The sequence below is a fragment of the Bubalus kerabau genome, chromosome 15, assembly GCF_029407905.1.
Source record: "Bubalus kerabau isolate K-KA32 ecotype Philippines breed swamp buffalo chromosome 15, PCC_UOA_SB_1v2, whole genome shotgun sequence".
NCBI lineage: Eukaryota > Metazoa > Chordata > Mammalia > Artiodactyla > Bovidae > Bubalus > Bubalus kerabau.
Window position 1 is genome coordinate 74,910,599 of NC_073638.1, and position 19,254 is coordinate 74,929,852.

Here is a 19,254-nt window from a genome sequence, read left to right on the forward strand (position 1 = left end):
AATTTGCCAGGCAAGAGTACTGGAGTGGGTTGCCATTGTCTTCTCCAATAAGCTGTTTAGCCATAGCTTTTCCTTCAAGGAGCAAGTGCCTTTTAATTTTTTTGCTTTTGATGGATACTAGCAAATTACTCTTCAGGAATGTTGCACCTTCAATACTGATTATACTCAGACTGTTACATTTCTGTCAGTTCTACATTTTTACAAGTGAACCTTTGTTCAGTTTGCAGTTTCTTTTGTTGTGAAGGAGGCTGCCGGTCCCCTGAATTTCCTTGGGAGCCTGAGCCGCACCCACCTGCCTGGAAGCCTTGAGTGGTGCCCTGACTCCTCCCGTCCAGCAGGAGGCGCGGCCCCGGCCGCTCCCGCATGCGCGGTGCGCTGGGTGTCAGACCGCCGAGCCCAGTGGCCTTCCCGGGGCTCCCCCTCTCTCGTTCCCGCACTCCCGGCCCGGCGGTGGCGGCCGGGAGCTCCGCGCCATCCCACCCGGGCGGCTGTGGCCCGCGCCCCGCGGCATGAGCCGGTGACCAAGCGCGGGGCCCAGCCGGAGGCAGCCGTGGCCGAGGTAAGCGCGGCGCGGAAGGGCCGGGCGGGCCCCCGATGCGGACTCGGGCCTCCCCGGGCCGCGGGATCTGCGGGCCGCGCGGAGGTCCGAGGGCTGCGGGAGACGACCTCCACCCCTTCCCGGCCGGGGCCACTCCTGGTGCTCTCCCGCTTGGGGGGCGCTTTGACTCCCGCCCCGCCTTCTCCTTCGTCACCCGGCCCCTCCCCGCACTTTGGTTGCCCACCTGTCTCCCTCGCTCGCTTCCTGCACCTTTCCTTTCTCCCCGGATCCTGTGGCTTCCTTTCCCGAAGGGCCCACCTCTGCCATGACCTTTGCCCGCTGCCAGCTCCTCCCCGCGAGCTCCAGGGTTCTACTTCCTCCCGCGGGGGTGTTTGAGTTCTGGGCCCTGCTGTGGGCAGTGGCGTTCCGTGCGGTACCCGATGCCTCGGGCAGGACTGGATGCTCAGGTGAGCCGTTGCCAGCGGTGTTTGGGGCTCTGGGCAGCTACTTGAAACTCAGAGGTTATTTGGCGTTTTACATACCGGCGGTGGGAGCTAGGTAATATGTATACAATTTTGAGGTTAAAGTTGCTCGGTGTAACTTAACTGGGAAGCGCTCATCTAGCCGTGTCCTTGATATATTTGTCTGAAGATGTCTTGAAACAGAAATATGTCCATTTAAGTCCCTTTTCTCTGTCAGTTGCATGCCCTAAGAACTTAAACTGGACTTAGTCTGTAAATTTCAGAGCTCAAAGGCTATTTAGAGTAATAAATACATGACTCACTTTTCATCAGTCCTCACTTGCAATGACTTTAAGCCATCTGGTTGCAAATGCTGGTATAAAACGGATAGATTTGCATCTGTCTAGTTATGCTGGTTAATTGAGAAATGAAAAAGGTGTATCTAATTCAGGCTTTTAAGGGTCACTGGAGGAGGCAGCTTCACCTGGGGGTTAAGAGCTCGGGCTCCAGAGCCAGACTGCCAGCCTCCAAATCCTAGCATTGGCATTTTCTAGGTGTATGAAGATGTAGCCTTCCTTGTTACACTTTCCCTGTTTGTAAAATGAGGATAATATAGCTCGTCACTTGAGACTGTTAGAAAGTCTGTGCTATGCTTAGTCACTCAGTTGTGTCCGACTCTTTGTGACCCAATGGACTGTAGATCGCCAGGCTCCTCTGTCCATGGGATTCTCCAGGCAAGAATACTGGAGTGGGTTGCCATGCCCTCCTCCAGGGGATTTTCCCAACCCAGGGATGGAACACAGATCACCCGAATTGCGGGTGGATTCTTTACCAGGTGAACTACCAGGAAAGCCCGTTAGGAAGACTAAGTTAACACCAAGTTAACAAAGTACTTAAAACAGATCCTGGCATGTAGTAGGTCTGCAGTAAAGTTTAGTTATTAGTTCCTTAATTATATGCTTTGTATTAATTATAGTTTAATTCTTACCAAGGGACACAGGGTTTTTATTTTTTTTTAATTTGAAATCATTTTTAGGGGTAATTAGCTTTAACAGAACTTTAATTATAAAGCACCCTATCAGGTAACGCAGTGAATTGGAGATTTTCCTGTTTGGGCCAATATTTAGTTCCTTTGTTTTCAGGAACAGGTGGTTGAGTTCCACCGTAGCAGGGACTCCAAGAGTTCAGCTTCTACAGAGTTTAAGAAGATGAGAGTTTGTGGCTGAAAACTTTGGACTAAGCACCGAGGAAAGGTTTTTCAGGCAGAGTTTAGGAATAAATAATTCCAGGAACAGAAAACGCGTCTCATCTTGACAGTCGAGTTGGAAGATTTTTCCAGTGATTCAGTGCCTGACCTCCAGCCAGATGATTACAGTGTTTAGCAGGAACAAGCTTGGTGTGCTTCGAGAAGGCTATTGTTTGTAGGACTTTGCTCTGAAATTCTTATTTTGACCCATGTTGTGGTATTATATGGAACAAACATTCATCATTAGAAGATTCCTCTTGGTTCTTCCTCTTTGGGGAAACTCAGTGTTAGGGGAGAAGAGGGCAGTCAGGGGTAAGTATGGAAAATTCTGTCTGTGGAATTACCTGGCCATTTTTCTCTTCTTTGGAAACTCTAATTCAAGAAAGAAAATAATCGAAGTTCATCACCATGTAATTACTCAAAACTTGGACCTTGAACAGTGTGTGCATTGACAGAGCCGGGAGGGATAGAGACACTCCGTTCATTCAGCAAAGATTTCTGTTTATGTGAAGTGTGTTCTAGACATGGTATTATTAGGTTGGTGCAAAGTAATTGCGGTTTTGCATCGTTGAGCTTTGCCTTTTGGTATGGAATGCATTCTTAAATGTGTTTAGCTATACATCATTTTAATGCTCATTTCTTGCTTTTTTTGGCTAATAAATTATTACTTGCTGTTTATTTTATATGTATTTTAGACTATGGAAAGGTTGTTAGACAAAAAGCAAATTCGAGTGATTTTCTTATTTGAGTTCAAAATGGGTCATAAAGAAGCGGAAGTAACTTGTAACATCAACAGTGTATTTGGCCGAGGAACTACAATGTACAGTGGAGTGGTGGTTCAAGAAGTTTTGCAAAGGAGACAAGCGCCTGGAAGATGAGGAGTGCAGTGGGTGGCCATTGGCAGTTGACAGCGACCAACCGAGAGGATCACTGAAACTGATCCTCTGACAACTGCACGAGAAGTTGCCCAGGAACTCAGCATTGACCATTCTATGGTCATTCAGCATTTGAAGCAAGTTGGAAAGGTGAAAAAGCTCGTTAAGTGGGTGCCTCACGAGTTGATCAAAAATTTAAAAAATCATCATTTTGAAATATCATCTTTTATTCTATGCAGCAACAACAAACTATTTCTCTGCTGGATTGTGAAGGGCGACAAAAAGTGGATTTTATACAACGATTACTGATGCCCAGCTCAGTGGTTGGACTGAAAAGAAGCTCCAAAGCACTTCCCAAAGCCAAACTTGCACCAAAAAAAAACGGTCATGGTCACTGTTTGGTGGTCTGCTGCCTGTCTGATCCACTACAGCTTTCTGAATCCTGGCAAAACCATGACATCTGAGAAGTATGCTCAGCCAGTTGACGAGATGCACCAAAAACGGCAGGGCCTGCAGCCGGCACTGGTCACCAGAAGGGCCCGGTCCCCCCCCGACGATGCCCAGCTGCACGCTGCAGCCACTGCTTCCAAAGTGGCACGAATTGGGCTGCCAAGTTTTGCCCCATCTGCCATACTCACCTGCCCTCTCGCCAACTGATTACCTCTTCTTCAAGCATCGCTACAACTTTTTGCAGGGAAAATGCTTCTATAACCAGCAGAACACAGAAATTGCTTTCCAAGAGTTTGCTGAATCCCAAAGCACAGATTTTTATGCTACAAGAATAAACACCCTTATTTCTCATTGGCAAAAATATATTGATTGTAATGGTTCCTGTTTTGATTAATATAGATGTGTTTGAGCCTAGTTATAATGATTTAAAGTTCAGGATCTGAAACTGTAATACTTTTGCACCAACCTAGTAGATGCTGGGAATATTTAGCAGAGATGAAGACTCTGACTACAAGAAAATGATGACCAGTAGAAGGGAGACTTACAGTTATATAACCAGTTAATACAGTCTGGCGAGTGCTGTAATGAAGCCTGTAAAAGCTATGAGTACGCTCACTGAGAGCTCTCTGTCCCTAAAGCTCCACTTGGTGAGGGGCTGTTTTTTTGTGTAAGGCTCTTCCCCTCATTTCTTCCATTAGGAGTTTTTATTCCACCTTCAGGACTTGTGTCATCTCTCTCAGCTATTTTTCTAAGTGCTCACTTAACTAGGGCAGGTAAACCTCAGAAACATGAGTCTGTATCCCGGGGAACAGCTCTCAGTGGAGGTGGGGGGGATGGAGAATGGGGTTGGATGGACTTTCGTGGATGATGCCCTTGCATGGAACGGTTCTCAGGTGCGTTTTTCAGAGGGACACCAGTAGGGGAGCCCCATCCGCCCAGCTCAGTATGGCAGCCAGCTCAGTAGCGCCTTCCTGGCTTCCCATTCTTCCCTGACTCCGCTCCTTACTCCCTCTCTCTGGCTTTCTGGATTCGTCTTCTGCAAGCTACCTGCACCCTTAGTTTGGCGGAACAAGGCAATGGCACCCCACTCCAGCACTCTTGCCTGGAAAATCCCATGGATGGAGGAGCCTGGTAGGCTGCAGTCCATGGGGTCGCTAAGAGTCGGGCACGACTGAGTGACTTCACTTTCACTTTTCACTTTGATGCATTGGAGAAGGAAATGGCAACCCACTCCAGTATTCTTGCCTGGAGAATCCCAGGGACAGGGGAGCCTGGTGGGCTGCCGTCTATGGGGTCGCACAGAGTCAGACACGACTAACGCGACTTAGCAGCAGCAGCAGCAGCAGCAAACTAAGGCTGCTACTGGAAGCAGCTGTAGAAAGCAGGCCCTGAGAACAGTGTTGTGAGACCGGAGTCACTCACCCTAAGGTGGCACCCAGGACCCCTTTGGTGGGGGTAAGTGACGTGTTGAGGACCCCCGGTGCTCTCTAGCATCACTGAGCAGACTGACCAGTGGTGGGGTGAGGTTCAGGTCGAAAGGAAAGCATTGGCTAGGGCAGGAGCTCTTAAGTGCTCGAGCAGTGTGTGGACCAGGGTCAGGACGAGGCTGGTGGAGTTGGTTGGCCCTTGTTAGCTCCCTTGGAGGCCTTGAGGTGTGATCTGGCTCAGATTAGCCAGGTATCAACTCGGGAGGCACTGTGGAAGACATGGTTCCGTGGCGGCATTTCCTGAAGCTGGAGGTGGGGAGGGTGGGGAGCGCATTCTGTGTTGAAAACCAGGCCCAGAATTTAATCACAGTTGTGGCAGAGCTGCAGAGGAAGCTGAGTGCACAGCCTTGATGCGCCGCCTCTGCTAATGTCGGAGCCATGATAGGGAAGAAGTGGGACCCAGGGTCTTAGGATGGAGACTTTGGGTGGATGCACTGAAGAACTCTCAGTTTTCCTAGAGCCCCTGGACCAGCCAAAGTATTTCTCATTGAACAGAAGCTCTTCCTGCCTGACACCCTGCAAAGCCCTCTCCGGAGCAGGATACCTTGCAAGGTGCTTCTCCCCCCTCGGTGTTGCCCGCCCCTCCCTCAGATCTCAGCACCAGCTAAGTGGGGGAGTACAGCCCCTGCTGCTGGGGTGGTAGCTGTTGCATTGGAAGAGCTGTAGGACCTGGCTCCTGTGGACCAGTCGGAACTGGAGGAACACGTGGGCAAGAATCTTGACAGTGTCAGACCAAGCGTGGGGTAGCGGGGACTGTGAAGCTGAATGGAGGAGACTTTTGGAAGTGTACTCCCCGGATTCAGAATGTAATGGCCCGGCAACGACAAGCTGGTTCTGATATGCCGCTGGGCAGGCTCTTGGAAGCTTGGACTTGACAGTGAAACAGTTGGTTCTCAACTGCGAGCGATTTTGCCTCCACAGGGGACATTTGGCAGTATCTGGGCATATTTTTAGTTGTCATAACTGGTGGTTGCTTCTGGCTTCTCTTGAATAGAGACCAAGGATGCTAACTAAACCCTCCACAGAACAGCTCCTCACAGACATGAACCATCTGGCCCAAAATGTCAGTAGTACTGAGGTTGAGACACCCTAGTCTGGAGTACATGAGATAAAGGTGCGGGAGCTGTGTTGGCAGAATATTGAGAAAGGGCTTAGAAGGTTCAGAGAGGTGGAGATTTAGAATAGATATATTACCTGAGGCCAGAGGCTCAGCTCCTGCCTGTGTTCCCAGGAAGGCGGTCTCCTTTCCCTCTGGTGATATGAACTCCGATGAAGGGACCAGCATGTTTGAGAGGCTCAGTGTTTGGTTCTCCTCTGTAGACCAGGATTGACTTTATGAGGTTTGACCATGGAACTGGGTTCCCAACTATCAGTGAGGATGACAGGATTCTGAAATGGCAGAGGCTGGGTGTTGGCACTAACCGTCAGAGGCAAGGTAGACACGATATCCATAATAAGCAATGAGGCCCAACTCAAAACCAGTGTTTCTGGACCCGCTGTGATGCTAATAGAGCCTGGCTTTCCTATAGACAGTGTAGACGGGCAGCCAACTAGGGTATTGCTTCACTGTATAACCTGAAAAAAAAAAAAAGAAAAGGCAAGAGCTGGCAGGTGGAAGGCGATGTCAGCTGCGGCAGTGGAAGAGTCACCTGGTTTTCAGATGTGAGCCACACCCAGACCTGTATCCCATGGATTGAGGGGGAGGCTGGATCTCTTGGAAGAAAAACTTTGCCGCATCCCAGAAAATATAGACAGATGCCCCCCAGTTCTTCCTCAAGGGAACTGCAGGTTCTTATCAGACATGTGGTACATCAAGGAAAGGATAATAATATCCAGACCTTTTGAGGGCTGTTAAGTACCGGGTGTGACCTGATGCTAACACCTGACAACTGGTAAGCAATAGCGGATAGGAGTCGGCAGATAAATGCCTTGGCCTCTGCTCCGTCTGAGGGACATGTGAGGTCTGCGCGGTTCTGCAGAGGGTTCCTAATGAGCCCCTGTTACCCAGCTTAATGACACACTCCTAGTGGCTTTCCCTGGTTCCCTCTCTCCCCTTGCTCTGTACTCGAGCTCCTGGGTAAAACTACCTGCACCCCCATTCGGTCTCTGGTTCTTTTTTGGGGGGATTATGGGGAGACCCAAACTGTGACAGGTAGGAAGCAAGATGTGATGCCCAGGAGTCTAGCATGGTAGGTGTCAGACTCTTCTCTCTAGGCCTCCTGCTCCCCCCGTGGGACCCTGGAGGTCATGCTCCTCCTCTTGGGAGTCCTGTGGCTCCAGGTCCCTGCAGCACTTGGTGATATTTGACGTTAATTTTTTCCATGCTCATGTGTAGGTGTCTCGTTGTGGTTTTGCTTTCCCTGCCCATTAATTAGACTAAACATCTTTACAGATGTTTCTGTGCCATTTTGTTGCCTCTTTTTGTGACATTCCTGTTTAAATCTTTTGTCTAAGTTTTCTTTAATTTTGGATTTTTTGTTTCTTATTACTTTGTAGGACTTCTTTATTCTGGTTGCTGTTAATAGTCCTTATTGGTTATGCATATTACGGATATCTTCTAGTTTGTAGCTTATCTTTTTATTTCCTTATGATGTCTTTTGATGAGCAACATTTCTTAATTGAAACACTGAATTTAATCTTATGATTTGTACCTTCTGCATTTCACTTTGGAAATCATTCTCTGCCTGCCATAGATATTCTCTTTAGCGTTCTAAATATCTTTAGCCTGTCACATATAGCTTTTAATCTTGAGTAGATTTCCTCCCCTCTGGCTACTTTTAATATTTTTCTTTGGCTTTCTTTTCAGTGGTTTTATTTTGACATATCTAGTTGGGGTTTTTGTTTTTGTTTGTGTGTGTTTTGTTTGTTACGTATTGTATTTGGACTTGAGTATCTTGAATCTATGAGTTGATATCTTACATTATGCTTGGAAAAACTTAACAGAAGACGAGTGGATTCTCATATCTACTTCCACCTTCAGTCTTGGCTTTATCACCCATCATGTCATCTCTGGCAAATGAAGGTGAAAAAATAATGTCAGCATTGTTATAAAAAATAGTTTAGATCATTTGAAAGAATCTTGGGGACCCTCTGGAGTCCCTAGACCAAATTTTGAGAATCTCTGGTCTAAGATTTTTGGTATTAATATTATACTAGACTCCTAAAATAGGTTGGGGGAATGCTGCTGCTAAGTCTGCTAAGTCGCTTCAGTCGTGTCCGACTCTGCGACCCCATAGACAGCAGCCCACCAGGCTCCCCCGTCCCTGGGATTCTCCAGGCAAGAACACTGGAGTGGGTTGCCATTTCCTTCTCCAATGCATGAAAGTGAAAAGTGAAAGTGAAGTCGCTCAGTCGTGTCCAACTCCTAGCGACCCCATGGACTGCAGCCCACCAGGCTTCTCCGTCCATGGGATTTTCCAGGCAAGAGTACTGGAGTGGGGTGCCATCGCCTTCTCTGTGGGGGAATAATTCTTCTTTTTTCTGAACTTTGGAGTAATTTGTGTAAAATTGGAATTATTGTTTCTTGAATGTTTGGTAGAACTTGGAAAATCTTTTGGACCTGGAATTTTCTTTATTGGAAAAGATTGTCTTAATTTTTAATTCAGCTTCTTTAGTGTTACAGAGCTGTCAGTTCAGTTCAGTCGCTCAGTTGTGTCCGACTCTTTGCGACCCCATGAATCGCAGCACGCCAGGCCTTCCTGCCCATCACCATCTCCCGGAGTTCACTCAGACTCACATCCATAGAGTCAGTGATGCCATCCAGCCATCTCATCCTCTGTCGTCCCCTTCTCCTCCTGCCCTCAATCCTTCCCAGCATCAGAGTCTTTTCCAATGAGTTAACTCTGCATGAGGTGGCCAAAGTACTGGAGTTCCAGCTTTAGCATCATTCCTTCCAAAGAAATCCCAGGGCTGATCTCCTTCAGAATGGACTGGTTGGAACTCCTTGCAGTCCAAGGGACTCTCAAGAGTCTTCTCCAACACCACAGTTCAAAAGCATCAATTCTTTGGCGCTCAGCTTTCTTCACAGTCCAACTCTCACATCCATACATGACTACTGGAAAAACCATAGCCTTGACTAGATGGACCTTTGTTGGCAAAATAATGTCTCTGCTTTTGAATATGCTATCTAGGTTGGTTATAACTTTCCTTCCAAGGAGTAAGCGTCTTTTAACTTCATGGCTGCAGTCACCATCTGCAGTGATTTTGGAGCCCAGAAAAATAAAGTCTGACACTGTTTCCACTGTTTCCCCATCTATTTCCCATGAAGTGATGGGACCAGATGCCATGATCTTCGTTTTCTGAATGTTGAGCTTTAAGCCAACTTTTTCACTCTCCTCTTTCACTTTCATTAAGAGGCTTTTTAGTTCCTCTTCACTTTCTGCCATAAGGGTGGTGTCATCTGCATATCTGAGGTTATTGATATTTCTCCCGGCACTCTTGATTCCAGCTTGGGCTTCTTCCAGCCCAGCCCAGGGTTTCTCATGATGTACTCTGCATATAAGTTAAATAAGCAGAGTGACAGTATACAGCCTTGACATACTCCTTTTCCTATTTGGAACCAGTCTGTTGTTCCATGTCCAGTTCTAACTGTTGCTTCTTGACCTGCATATAGGTTTCTCAAGGATGGCTATTTCTGCTTACTGTTTTGATAAGGGATAGGTTAAAAGAATTTTCCCATTTCATTCAAGTTTTTAAGTGTATTGGCATAAGTTCATTGATACCATCTCATCTTTTAAATACATGCAATATTTAGAGTTATGGTCCCCTTTTCAGTCTAGGTATTGTGCTTTATTTTCTCTTTATCTTGATTAATCTTACCTGAATTATGTCAAATGTCAATTTCTTTAGTCTTTTTCTTTTTAAAAAATTTAGCTTTATAGATTCTGTTTGGTTTTTATTTGTGTTTTTTATTACTTAATTACTTCTATTATCTTTGAATTTATTTTGTTGTGATAATATCTTTTTTTATGATCTGTAACTCATTAAAATTTGTAAAGCTCATATTTGGATACAGCTTTTGTTCCCTTAGCCCCAGTTTTGTTATATATGAAAACAGTATGTTTTCACACTGTGGGTAATTGACAATTGGGTGGTATAATCATTGTGGTAGGTTATGGCCAGTATTTTAAAAAACAATGATAGAATAATACAAGAATACAGTGTTCATCACATATTCTATGGCTAATACTGTGTACTAAGGTTAAATAAGTGTCGTTTTGTGAAACTTATTTCAAATACATCTGTGTCTATGTTAGATCACAATATAGAATGTTGTTTTATTATAGGTTTTTTTTTTTTAAAAAAAGTTTAAACCACTGTATTAAAAGGCAGTTTGTCTAACATTTAGTAAAGATTTCAAACCTGGCTGCCTAAAATAAACATGTGAGGGGCTTGCTATTTTGACACATTCTGTGACCTTATTTTAGGCCTGCTGATACAACCCTCCAGTGCTGGGGCCAAGGATTCTGTTTTAACAAACTCTACCTGTGTGATTCTTACAGTTCAGGTGTTTGAGAACCACTGGTTCAGGATATAGATAGACCTTGAGAGCCTGTTGGGTGTTGTGACACAGGGCTTGTGGAGAGTACGGCTCCTTGCATGCATCTGTCCCAAGGCTGCCTCTTTTCTAGCTCCAGGGGGCACATGGGGAAGGAAGGAAAGCGATCAGATGGGCCCGGTGGTAGTAGGGGTCAGGGACTGGCTGGGAACATCTTGTTCATTGTTAGGATGACAGAAAACATGAAATAGCTCTCGTGCCTGCATTTCTATCATGGAATCGATTAGTGTATATTGAATGGCTAATGTATATACCCCAAAGATGATTATCTTTAAGCTTAAAATGTATAAACTTTCATACATTAGTCCATGACAATCATGGTTTTTTGATACATCCCAGACCATGGTCTCAGATACAGCAGATACAAGTTGAAATCATTAATGATCATTCAGCACATTTTACCCCCAAAGCTGATAATGATTGCAACATTCAGGGCTTGACAGGACCCTACTAAGCTAGGCAGGAAGCAGTTTTACCATGTAGGCATGATTGGAGAGAACTCCGTTTAGCCAAATTGAAAATGGTTCATTTTAAGATGGTCTATGAGCTTTTCAGTTATTTTCCTTTATATTAATGTGTGCTCGGTTGCTCAGTTGTGTCTGACTCTGCAACCCCATTGACTGTAGCCCACCAGGCTCCTCTGTCCATGGAATTTCCCAGGCAAGAATACTGGAGTGGGTTGCCATTTCCTACTCCAGGGGATCTTCCCAACTCAGGGATCAAACTCGTGTCTCTTGCATCTCCTGCATTGGCAGGTGGATTCTTTACCACCAGCGCCACCTGGGGTTTGAATAACTTTTCTGAAAGATCAGAGAGTAGAATGAGACCATTTTGAAGATTGGAATCTTGACACAAGGAATGCTGGTCACTTGTTGCAGTGACGTGTCTGTGACAGATGAAGGAATCATGCTCAGGGTATTGACATAGTGGGTAGGCATCCGGTGTTGGGGGCCTTGTTTGGTAAGGATCTTAATTTGTGGTCTACAGGGGTACTTTGCATTTTCAGCTGAGGACTAAAGACTTTTTTTTTTATGTGTCCGTCCATGATGCGTATTGGCTGTTTCATTTTTTTCTTGCTACGTAACAAACCACTACAAACCTTACAAACAACAGCAGCACTAGCAATCATGTGCTCGCTCAGGATTCTGCCATCTATGCAGAGCTCCCTGGGGATGGTTCATGTTGGCTCCACGTAGTCTCTGCAATCTTCCTGAGCTTCCTCACAGTGTGGGCCACTGGCTTCCAACCGCTACAGGGTCTTTTAAAGCCTGGTCTCAAAACCCCCAGAATCTTCCCTCTGCCACTTTCTCTTGGTCAAAGCAAGTCCCAAGTCTAGCCCGAATTTGGGTGGAAGGGAAAGAGATTCCACGTTGTGAATGGACAAGGGGCATGCACATTCATCATTGGGAAGAATTTTTGGCGTCTGTTTTTAGAAACAGATCTACCTCGCTGGCCTTGCTTTTCCTCCACCTCGCCTTTCCTCCTTCCCTGTTTCTTCATTTCTCCCTTCCATCAAAATGTGCCAACTATCCCCTTATTATAAAACATCAATATATATTTATTTAAAGATTAGTCTTTTTTCCTCTAATACCCTTTTTCCCTTTCTTGATATTTTCCTGGTGGTATTTTTACATTATGCATTTTGTTATAGTTTATATAGTTATATAGTATCTAAATTCCTCTAAGGTAGATCTTTGCTTTCTTCTTTAGGTTCTCTATGAGGTTTGAATGAATGAATGAATGAAAACTTTAGTATATCAAACAAAGGGCCAGTTTGTCCAGATGAAGCATCAGTTGTTGTTAGGCAAGTATTTAAAAAACAAAATGAAACAAACTGTCCTTTGGCTGTTCCACTTCTAATTTTTCTTGCTTGGTCAGTGCTCCTCTTCTTAGGCTTGATATTAACCAGCTTATGCTTTCAGAGAATTTGTATTTATAGAATATATTCTATAGTAAATATATAGCATATTTTCACATGTACAAATATTTGTTTACTTTATCAGTTCAGTTATTCAGTTGTGTCCAACTCTTTGTGACCCCTTGGACTACAGCTCACTAGGCTTCCCTATCCATCACCAATTCCCGGAGCTTACTCAAACTCATGTCCATCGAATCAGTGATGCCATCCAACCATCTCATCCTCTGTCATCCCCTTCTCCCACCTTCAACCTTTCCCAGCATCAGGGTCTTTTCAAATGCGTCAGTTCTTCGCAGGGTCAAAGATCCCTCTTCATTATTTCATCAGATTGCTTAAGGGAAAGAAATAGGCCGATTGAAAATGTAGCGGGCCTTTCAAGGGTCATCTGTCACCGTGAAGGCTTCATTTTTCTCTCTTCTCCGCTGGTAACCAGGAGTGTGAGGAGGAGGCTGTCGGGGTCATTATGTGCGCGTCGGTCAAGTACAACATCCGGGGTCCCGCCCTCATCCCGAGAATGAAGACCAAGCACCGCATCTACTACATCACCCTCTTCTCCATCGTCCTGCTGGGTCTCATCGCCACGGGCATGTTTCAGTTCTGGCCTCACTCCATCGAGTCCTCCGGCGACTGGAGTGTGGAGAAGCGCAGCGTCAGAGACGTGCCAGTGGTCAGGCTGCCGGCCGACAGCCCGGTGCCCGAGCGCGGCGACCTCAGCTGCAGGATGCACACATGTTTCGACGTCTACCGCTGCGGCTTCAACCCGAAGAACAAGATCAAGGTGTACATCTACCCGCTGAAGAAGTACGTGGGCGAGGCGGGTGTCCCGGTGAGCAGCACCATCTCCCGGGAGTACAACGAGCTGCTCACGGCCATCTCAGACAGCGACTACTACACCGACGACATCACCCGCGCCTGCCTGTTCGTCCCGTCCATCGACCTGCTCAACCAGAACTCGCTCCGCGTGAAGGAGACGGCGCAGGCGCTGGCCCAGCTCTCCAGGTATCCGCAGGTCTGCCAGAAACTAGGGGCAGGGGAGGGCAGAGCCGGTTTCCAGCCGGCGGCTCATCTCCTGTCTCCTAGGTGGGCGCGTGGACGAGCGGCTGACTTGTAGGAGGACCCGCGCTGCGGGCAGCCGGTCTCTGCACCACCCTCTTGGGCCACTGCTATGGGTTCCCAACTTCTTAACATTTAGAAGCTAAGGAGGGCTCATCTTCCCAATCCTTCCTTTTAAATGTAAATGCCTTTCCCCACCTCCATTCTTTATTACTCACATATACATATTCAGTATAAAAAGCTTGAAAATACAGTTAAGCAAAAAGAAGAAAGAGTCATCCCATAAGCCTGCTTTTGAGATAATCATTAATATTTTGATGTTGCTTCTCAGTCGTTTCTGTATAAAACATAGACAGGGGCATGCATATATGCATTTTAGTATATATATGCACGTGTATATACACATGTACTTCCCTGGTGGCTCAGAGGGTAAAGCGTCTGCCTACAGTGTGGCAGACCCAGGTTCAATCCCTGGGTAGGGAAGATCTCCTGGAGAAGGAAATGGCAACCCACTCCAGTATTCTTGCCTGGAAAGTCCCATGGACAGAGAAGCCTGGTGGGCTACAGTCCATGAGGTCGCTAAAAGTTGGACACGACTGAACGACTTCACTTTCACTTTCATACACATATGTGTATGTATAACATTTTGGTTAAGAGTGGGCTCACACAGCAAAGCGTATTCATTTTGCTGCCTTTCCCCCTTCATTTCATGAATGTGTTTCCAAATAATTTCATCTTTGTATGTCAGTGCTGTATGACATATACACAGAATGTATATGTATTCGTATATACAGTTCTGTATGGGACTCCATTTTGCACACGTTCCCTAATGTCCTTAATCAGCCTTCTGTGTTTCTTTGTGTCTTTGTAACCCAATGGTGAGCACCGCGGTAGCGTTCAGATTTCCATCAGCGTGAGCAGTTCTGCAGTGCAGCAGCTTGGAGGACACACGCCTGGCTTTCCTTTGGAGGAGCCAAACCAGCGCCCGGAGCGCTGTTGCGATCTCCAGGCATGCAGTTTGCCTTCCTGAGAAGTGACCCTGTTACGGGTCAGGGATGCTTGCTACGTGTTGTCCAGCTTCCTTTGTGGCTCATATGGTGAAGAAGCTGCCTAATGCAGGACGCCTGGGTTCGATCCCTGAGTCTGGAAGATCCCCTGGAGAAGAGAATGGCAACCCACTCCAGTATTCTTGCCTGGAGAATCCCCGTGGCCAGAGGAGCCTGGTGGGCTGCAGTCCGTGGGATCGCACAGAGTCAGACACGGCTGAGCAATTGACACTTTGACTTGTCATCCAGAAACTGACTTGTCTGTTTCTTCATAGTTGATGTGTGAATTCTACATGTTTACTCTCTTATTAGGTGGGATAGAGGTACCAATCACCTCCTGTTCAACATGTTGCCTGGAGGCCCCCCAGATTATAACACAGCCCTGGATGTCCCCAGAGACAGGTAGGTGTATTGGGGGTTGTCCACCTGATGGGTTTCTGAGGATTAAGTCAATGTAGGACCCTTTTGTTCATGTGAAATCATATTTCTAAGCCCACTAAGACATAACTTTGTAATCAGAATTGTTTGTTCAAGTGTAAAATTGTCCTCGGTCTTTTCCTCCCTGAGACCTGGAAGCATTGAGACCTGCCGGAATCTGTCCCGGGAAACTAATGGAGGGTTAGGTTCCAGTGGAGCATCTTAGAGGTCTGTCTTGTCTTCTTAGTCCGGGTTATGTGCTCCTGAGCACGCTGTCTTTCCCCTAAAAGGCCTGGTTCATATCACTGGCTTGTGTCAGCTCTCTCTACATTTGGGAGCATTAAGTAGAGTCTCAGCTCCTGAGGGGAGCAGGCGTGGACGTGTCATTGGAGCCTGTAACGTCCGGGAAGTGAGGCACTCTCAGTACCGCTTACTCTCTTCTTTCCTTCCTTCCTAATGAAATTTCCAAACAGGCAGAAGTGGCATGGGGTGGGCACGATGGCGATTCAGGTTCAGGTACTGTGTATTTGGCCCTTTTGTACCAACTGCGTGGCTTCCTGGAAACCTCAGAAGGGAGGTGCCCCTAAGGTTCCTCTCCTAGTGCTTGGCCTGAGGCTCCGAAGAGAGCGGGAAGTGTGGGCCCAGCATGAGGGTCCTGGGCAGCACCCACGGGAGGGGATTACTGCAAGTTCAGATATGAACTCATTTATAACCAGCTTTGTTGCAGTTGATGTTTAATTCTTGAAATCATTGTTACTGAAAGAGGTGAGAACAGCCTTAGGCCCGCTGTGGTCTCTGCTTACTTGAGGCCAACATCGTCATTTGTGAAAATCTACACTTAGTACTGCTTTTCCCCAGAAGATTAAGTCTAAGCCCTCTTTGCTTTTAAGTGTTTATCTAGAGTCAGTATTGAGTTTCTATCTGGAAAGATGATTATCACTAGAAAAGACCCCAGCGCCATCCCTCAGCTTTGGTGTAGAAACCATTTTGGACGGTAGAGGGCAGTCAGGCCACACAAGTTCTATAGAAACCCGCTGAACACAAGGCGGTCTCTGGTTTGGCTCTTTGCCCCAGCGTTCCGGAGTGCGTTACTGTCTATGCGTTTGCTTGTTCTGGGAAAGTGAAATGTGTTAGAGGACTGAAAAGGGAAGGCAGAGAGGTGCTGGGAATGCAGTGTCTTCACCTGCTGTTCTGGGTTTAGTTTGAGGAGGGTTCATTTCTGTTTGGGACATGTCGGTTCTTGCTGACACTTTGGTATATGTATCTGACTGGGAGAAAGATTTCATTTTTATCGAGTGCACATGTTACAAGGAGTTTCATTTCTCTGCAGGAAAGTGTCAAGTAATCAGGAGAGAGTTGAAGTTCTTGCTGGTGCTTAGGTGTTAAGGATCAGGAAGGTTAAATCGTTTTCCCTGTGCGTGTATTTTTGGAAGTGATTATAGGCAGTCCTGTAGCAAGTAATGAATCATCGAATAGTCCTCCTTTATTTTTCCACATGGGAAATTTCATTTTGAAGCCGAGGTGGTCTTCGACTGGTTGGAGTAAGGAATAGTAGATTTGTTTGTTAATTTTTCTGATCCTTTGTCCTTGCTCCTGGATTCAGAGGAGGTAAGAACCAGGCGTGTAGGATGGTTTTAGCAGAAGCTGCATATCTGGTTATTCAGAAATTAGAAAACAGGCTAGATTTAGATCGTTTCTAAGATGCCCCTGAAATCTAAAGTCATAAGTGTGATTTTTTTTTTTTTTAAGAATTACCTGACTCAGAAAAATGTAAGGACCAGGACTAAAGCAAATGTCAGCTCAGCAAATACGTCTTTCATGCTGTGTGAATCTGTGTTTCTCTTTCAGTTTTTGAAAATCCTATGTATGGTACACATATACCTTCTGGGTACAAGATTGAAATAGTGTGCAAGTATACAAAGAGTAAAGTGTAAAAATATGTTTTCAAATTTTCCTCTGGTTTTACTCTTTTACTGAGAGGTAATCATTGTTCTCAAATACTGTGTATTTTTTGAGTCTTTGTTTGATGGATTTCTAGTCAAACATATATATTCACCTACCCATTTTAAGTCAAATGATAGCAAATTATACCTCTTCAATGCCTGACTTTACTGATCTTTGTTTTCTCAGATATATTCTGTAATTTTATTACTACTTTAGATTTTTGTTATTCTTTCTTTTCAAGTATCTCTCTCAAATTTCTACTTTAGTATAGGTGTATATTTATTTAAACTTCTTAGGGAAAAATTTAAAACCCGTATAAAAGAAGCGAACCCCACATAACCACTGTCCAGCTTTGTTAATTGTCAACTTGATTCATCTATGCTCCTACCTTCTTCCCACCAGATTATCTAGAAACAAATCTCAGATGTTGTATCATTATGTCCGTAAATATTTCCATTTGAGACTGCAGAAGAGGTTTTTGTGTGTGACTCAGTGGCTCAGTCGGTAAAGAATCTGCCTGCAATGAAGGAGACCCCTGGTTCGATCCCTGGGTTGGGAAGATCCCCTGGAGAAGGGAATGGCTACCCACTCCAGTATTCTTGCCTGGAAAATCCCATGGACAGAGGATCTTGGCGGGCTGTAGTCCATGGGGTCACAAGGAGTTGGACATGATTGAGTGACTGACACTTTCAACTTTTTTCAAGGGCTTTTTAAAAAATATAACTACGGCACTAATATCATACCTACAACAATTAACACTTAGTTCTTTAACATCACTAGATATTCACCAGATATCTAGCCATTGCTCAGATATATATGTCTCATTTTCTTTTTTTACAGTTTGACTCTGTAAACAAATGAGGATAGTCAGTAGAATTGGTCAGTTTTTTTTTTTTTTTTTGCAAAACCTAAAACTTGAATCTTTGTATTTGAGGGATTCGCAGGCCAGATTAAAAGGAAGCAAAAGATACACTTGCAGACAAACCGTGATTAGGCTCTGTGGATACTCAGATGGGAGGAGGCGAGCTGTGAGAGCATCTGGGGCAGACCCAGTGTAGGGACGAGGGTCCACAAGACAGAGAGGAAGAGGGCTCAGTGACGTCCCTGGGTCTTCGAGTCCCGGGAAGTGCTGAAGATGCTGGCGGACACTCCCAGCGACGGAGCACCTGGCCTGGGGTGAGTCGTGGTGCTCACAGTCATGCTTTCTGAGGTGCGTGGTTCCCGTTCAGTCTCTCACAGCTTTGGAACAGATCTCTGATTTGGGTATACATAATGGGAAAACAGAACGCGCTTCTCAGCAATTCACTTTTCAGTCAATGTAAAACACATGTGCTGTAAAGCAAGGGAGGCTTACACTATTTTCTCCTTGGTAATGTTCAGGAAAGCTTGGCAGAAGAAGATACAGTGATGTGGAGTGGAGGTCTTGTCAGCAGCAGGGCCGGTGTGAGGCTTGTTGGACTAATTGCAGCCGTGGCTCCTCCTGAGAGCTCCAGCGAGATTGCATGTGCGTGATCTGTGACATGAGGCTGCTTCCGGTTACCTGCTTGCCTCCTCCCAGGGCTTAACCCCCTCCCTCAGCCCCGGGGCCCCAGGGAGAGAGTAACGGTGAAAGTCGGTGTCATGTACACCTGCTTCCTCACCACAGATGCTCGCCCCTTCCTCTGGGGCGTGGGTGTAATTACATCACCCACCACGCCGCTTACCTGGGCCGCCTGGTGCCGGTATATTGGATCTGTGTTTCCTCCTCTGCACATCGATCGTGGGGGCCCCTGCAGTCTGCTTGCCATCATGGTCATGGAACCTACCCAAATTCATGTTGGACGGAGTCACTGCCGAATGCTAATCAGGAAAAATGAGACCGTATGTTGGTACTATGGCTAGTCATTAAGTTTTACAGAGTGGACTGGCAGCTGGAGAGGTGTTCCAGCCTGCACATTACCTCCCTAACCAGTTCTTGGTTTCATAAAGCTTAAACAAACAGATTGGGATTTCCAGGGGTGGTTTGGAAATCTTTGAACTTAAACTGGTCATGTAAGAAGGGAATGTAGGCTGTCATCAGGGCAGGGAGGGGATTGGTAGCAATCAAGATTGCAAAAAATATGGCTTTGCAGTTCATACATTTTGGCTCAGCCTGTGCCGCGCATGGACCTGGCAGCACTCTGCCCCATTAAGTGATTTGATGGGCTCGGGGCCCCCCGGGACAGAATAAGCGTAAACGCTGGTGTGATGTACACCTGCTTCCTTTCTAATGAAGTGTCACTG

The 19,254-nt window shown here is 46.0% G+C and overlaps 1 protein-coding gene across 4 annotated transcripts in view; it reads left to right on the top strand.

Annotated features, from left to right (window-relative positions):
• The first annotated feature begins 357 nt into the window (after positions 1 to 357).
• EXT2 (exostosin glycosyltransferase 2) overlaps positions 358 to 19,254 on the top strand; it is a 144,122-nt gene continuing 125,225 nt past the window's right edge. The window contains exons 1-4 of one of the 4 annotated variants that reach the window (XM_055546928.1): positions 534 to 559; positions 12,325 to 12,418; positions 12,966 to 13,531; positions 14,944 to 15,033. In XM_055546928.1, the coding sequence (XP_055402903.1) occupies positions 12,996 to 13,531; positions 14,944 to 15,033 (626 nt within the window). In that variant the 5' untranslated portion in view covers positions 534 to 559; positions 12,325 to 12,418; positions 12,966 to 12,995. Of the gene's footprint in view, positions 560 to 715; positions 1,006 to 12,324; positions 12,419 to 12,965; positions 13,532 to 14,943; positions 15,034 to 19,254 lie in introns of those variants that run through there. The other 3 variants (XM_055546930.1, XM_055546929.1, XM_055546927.1) reach the window with 3 other exon arrangements.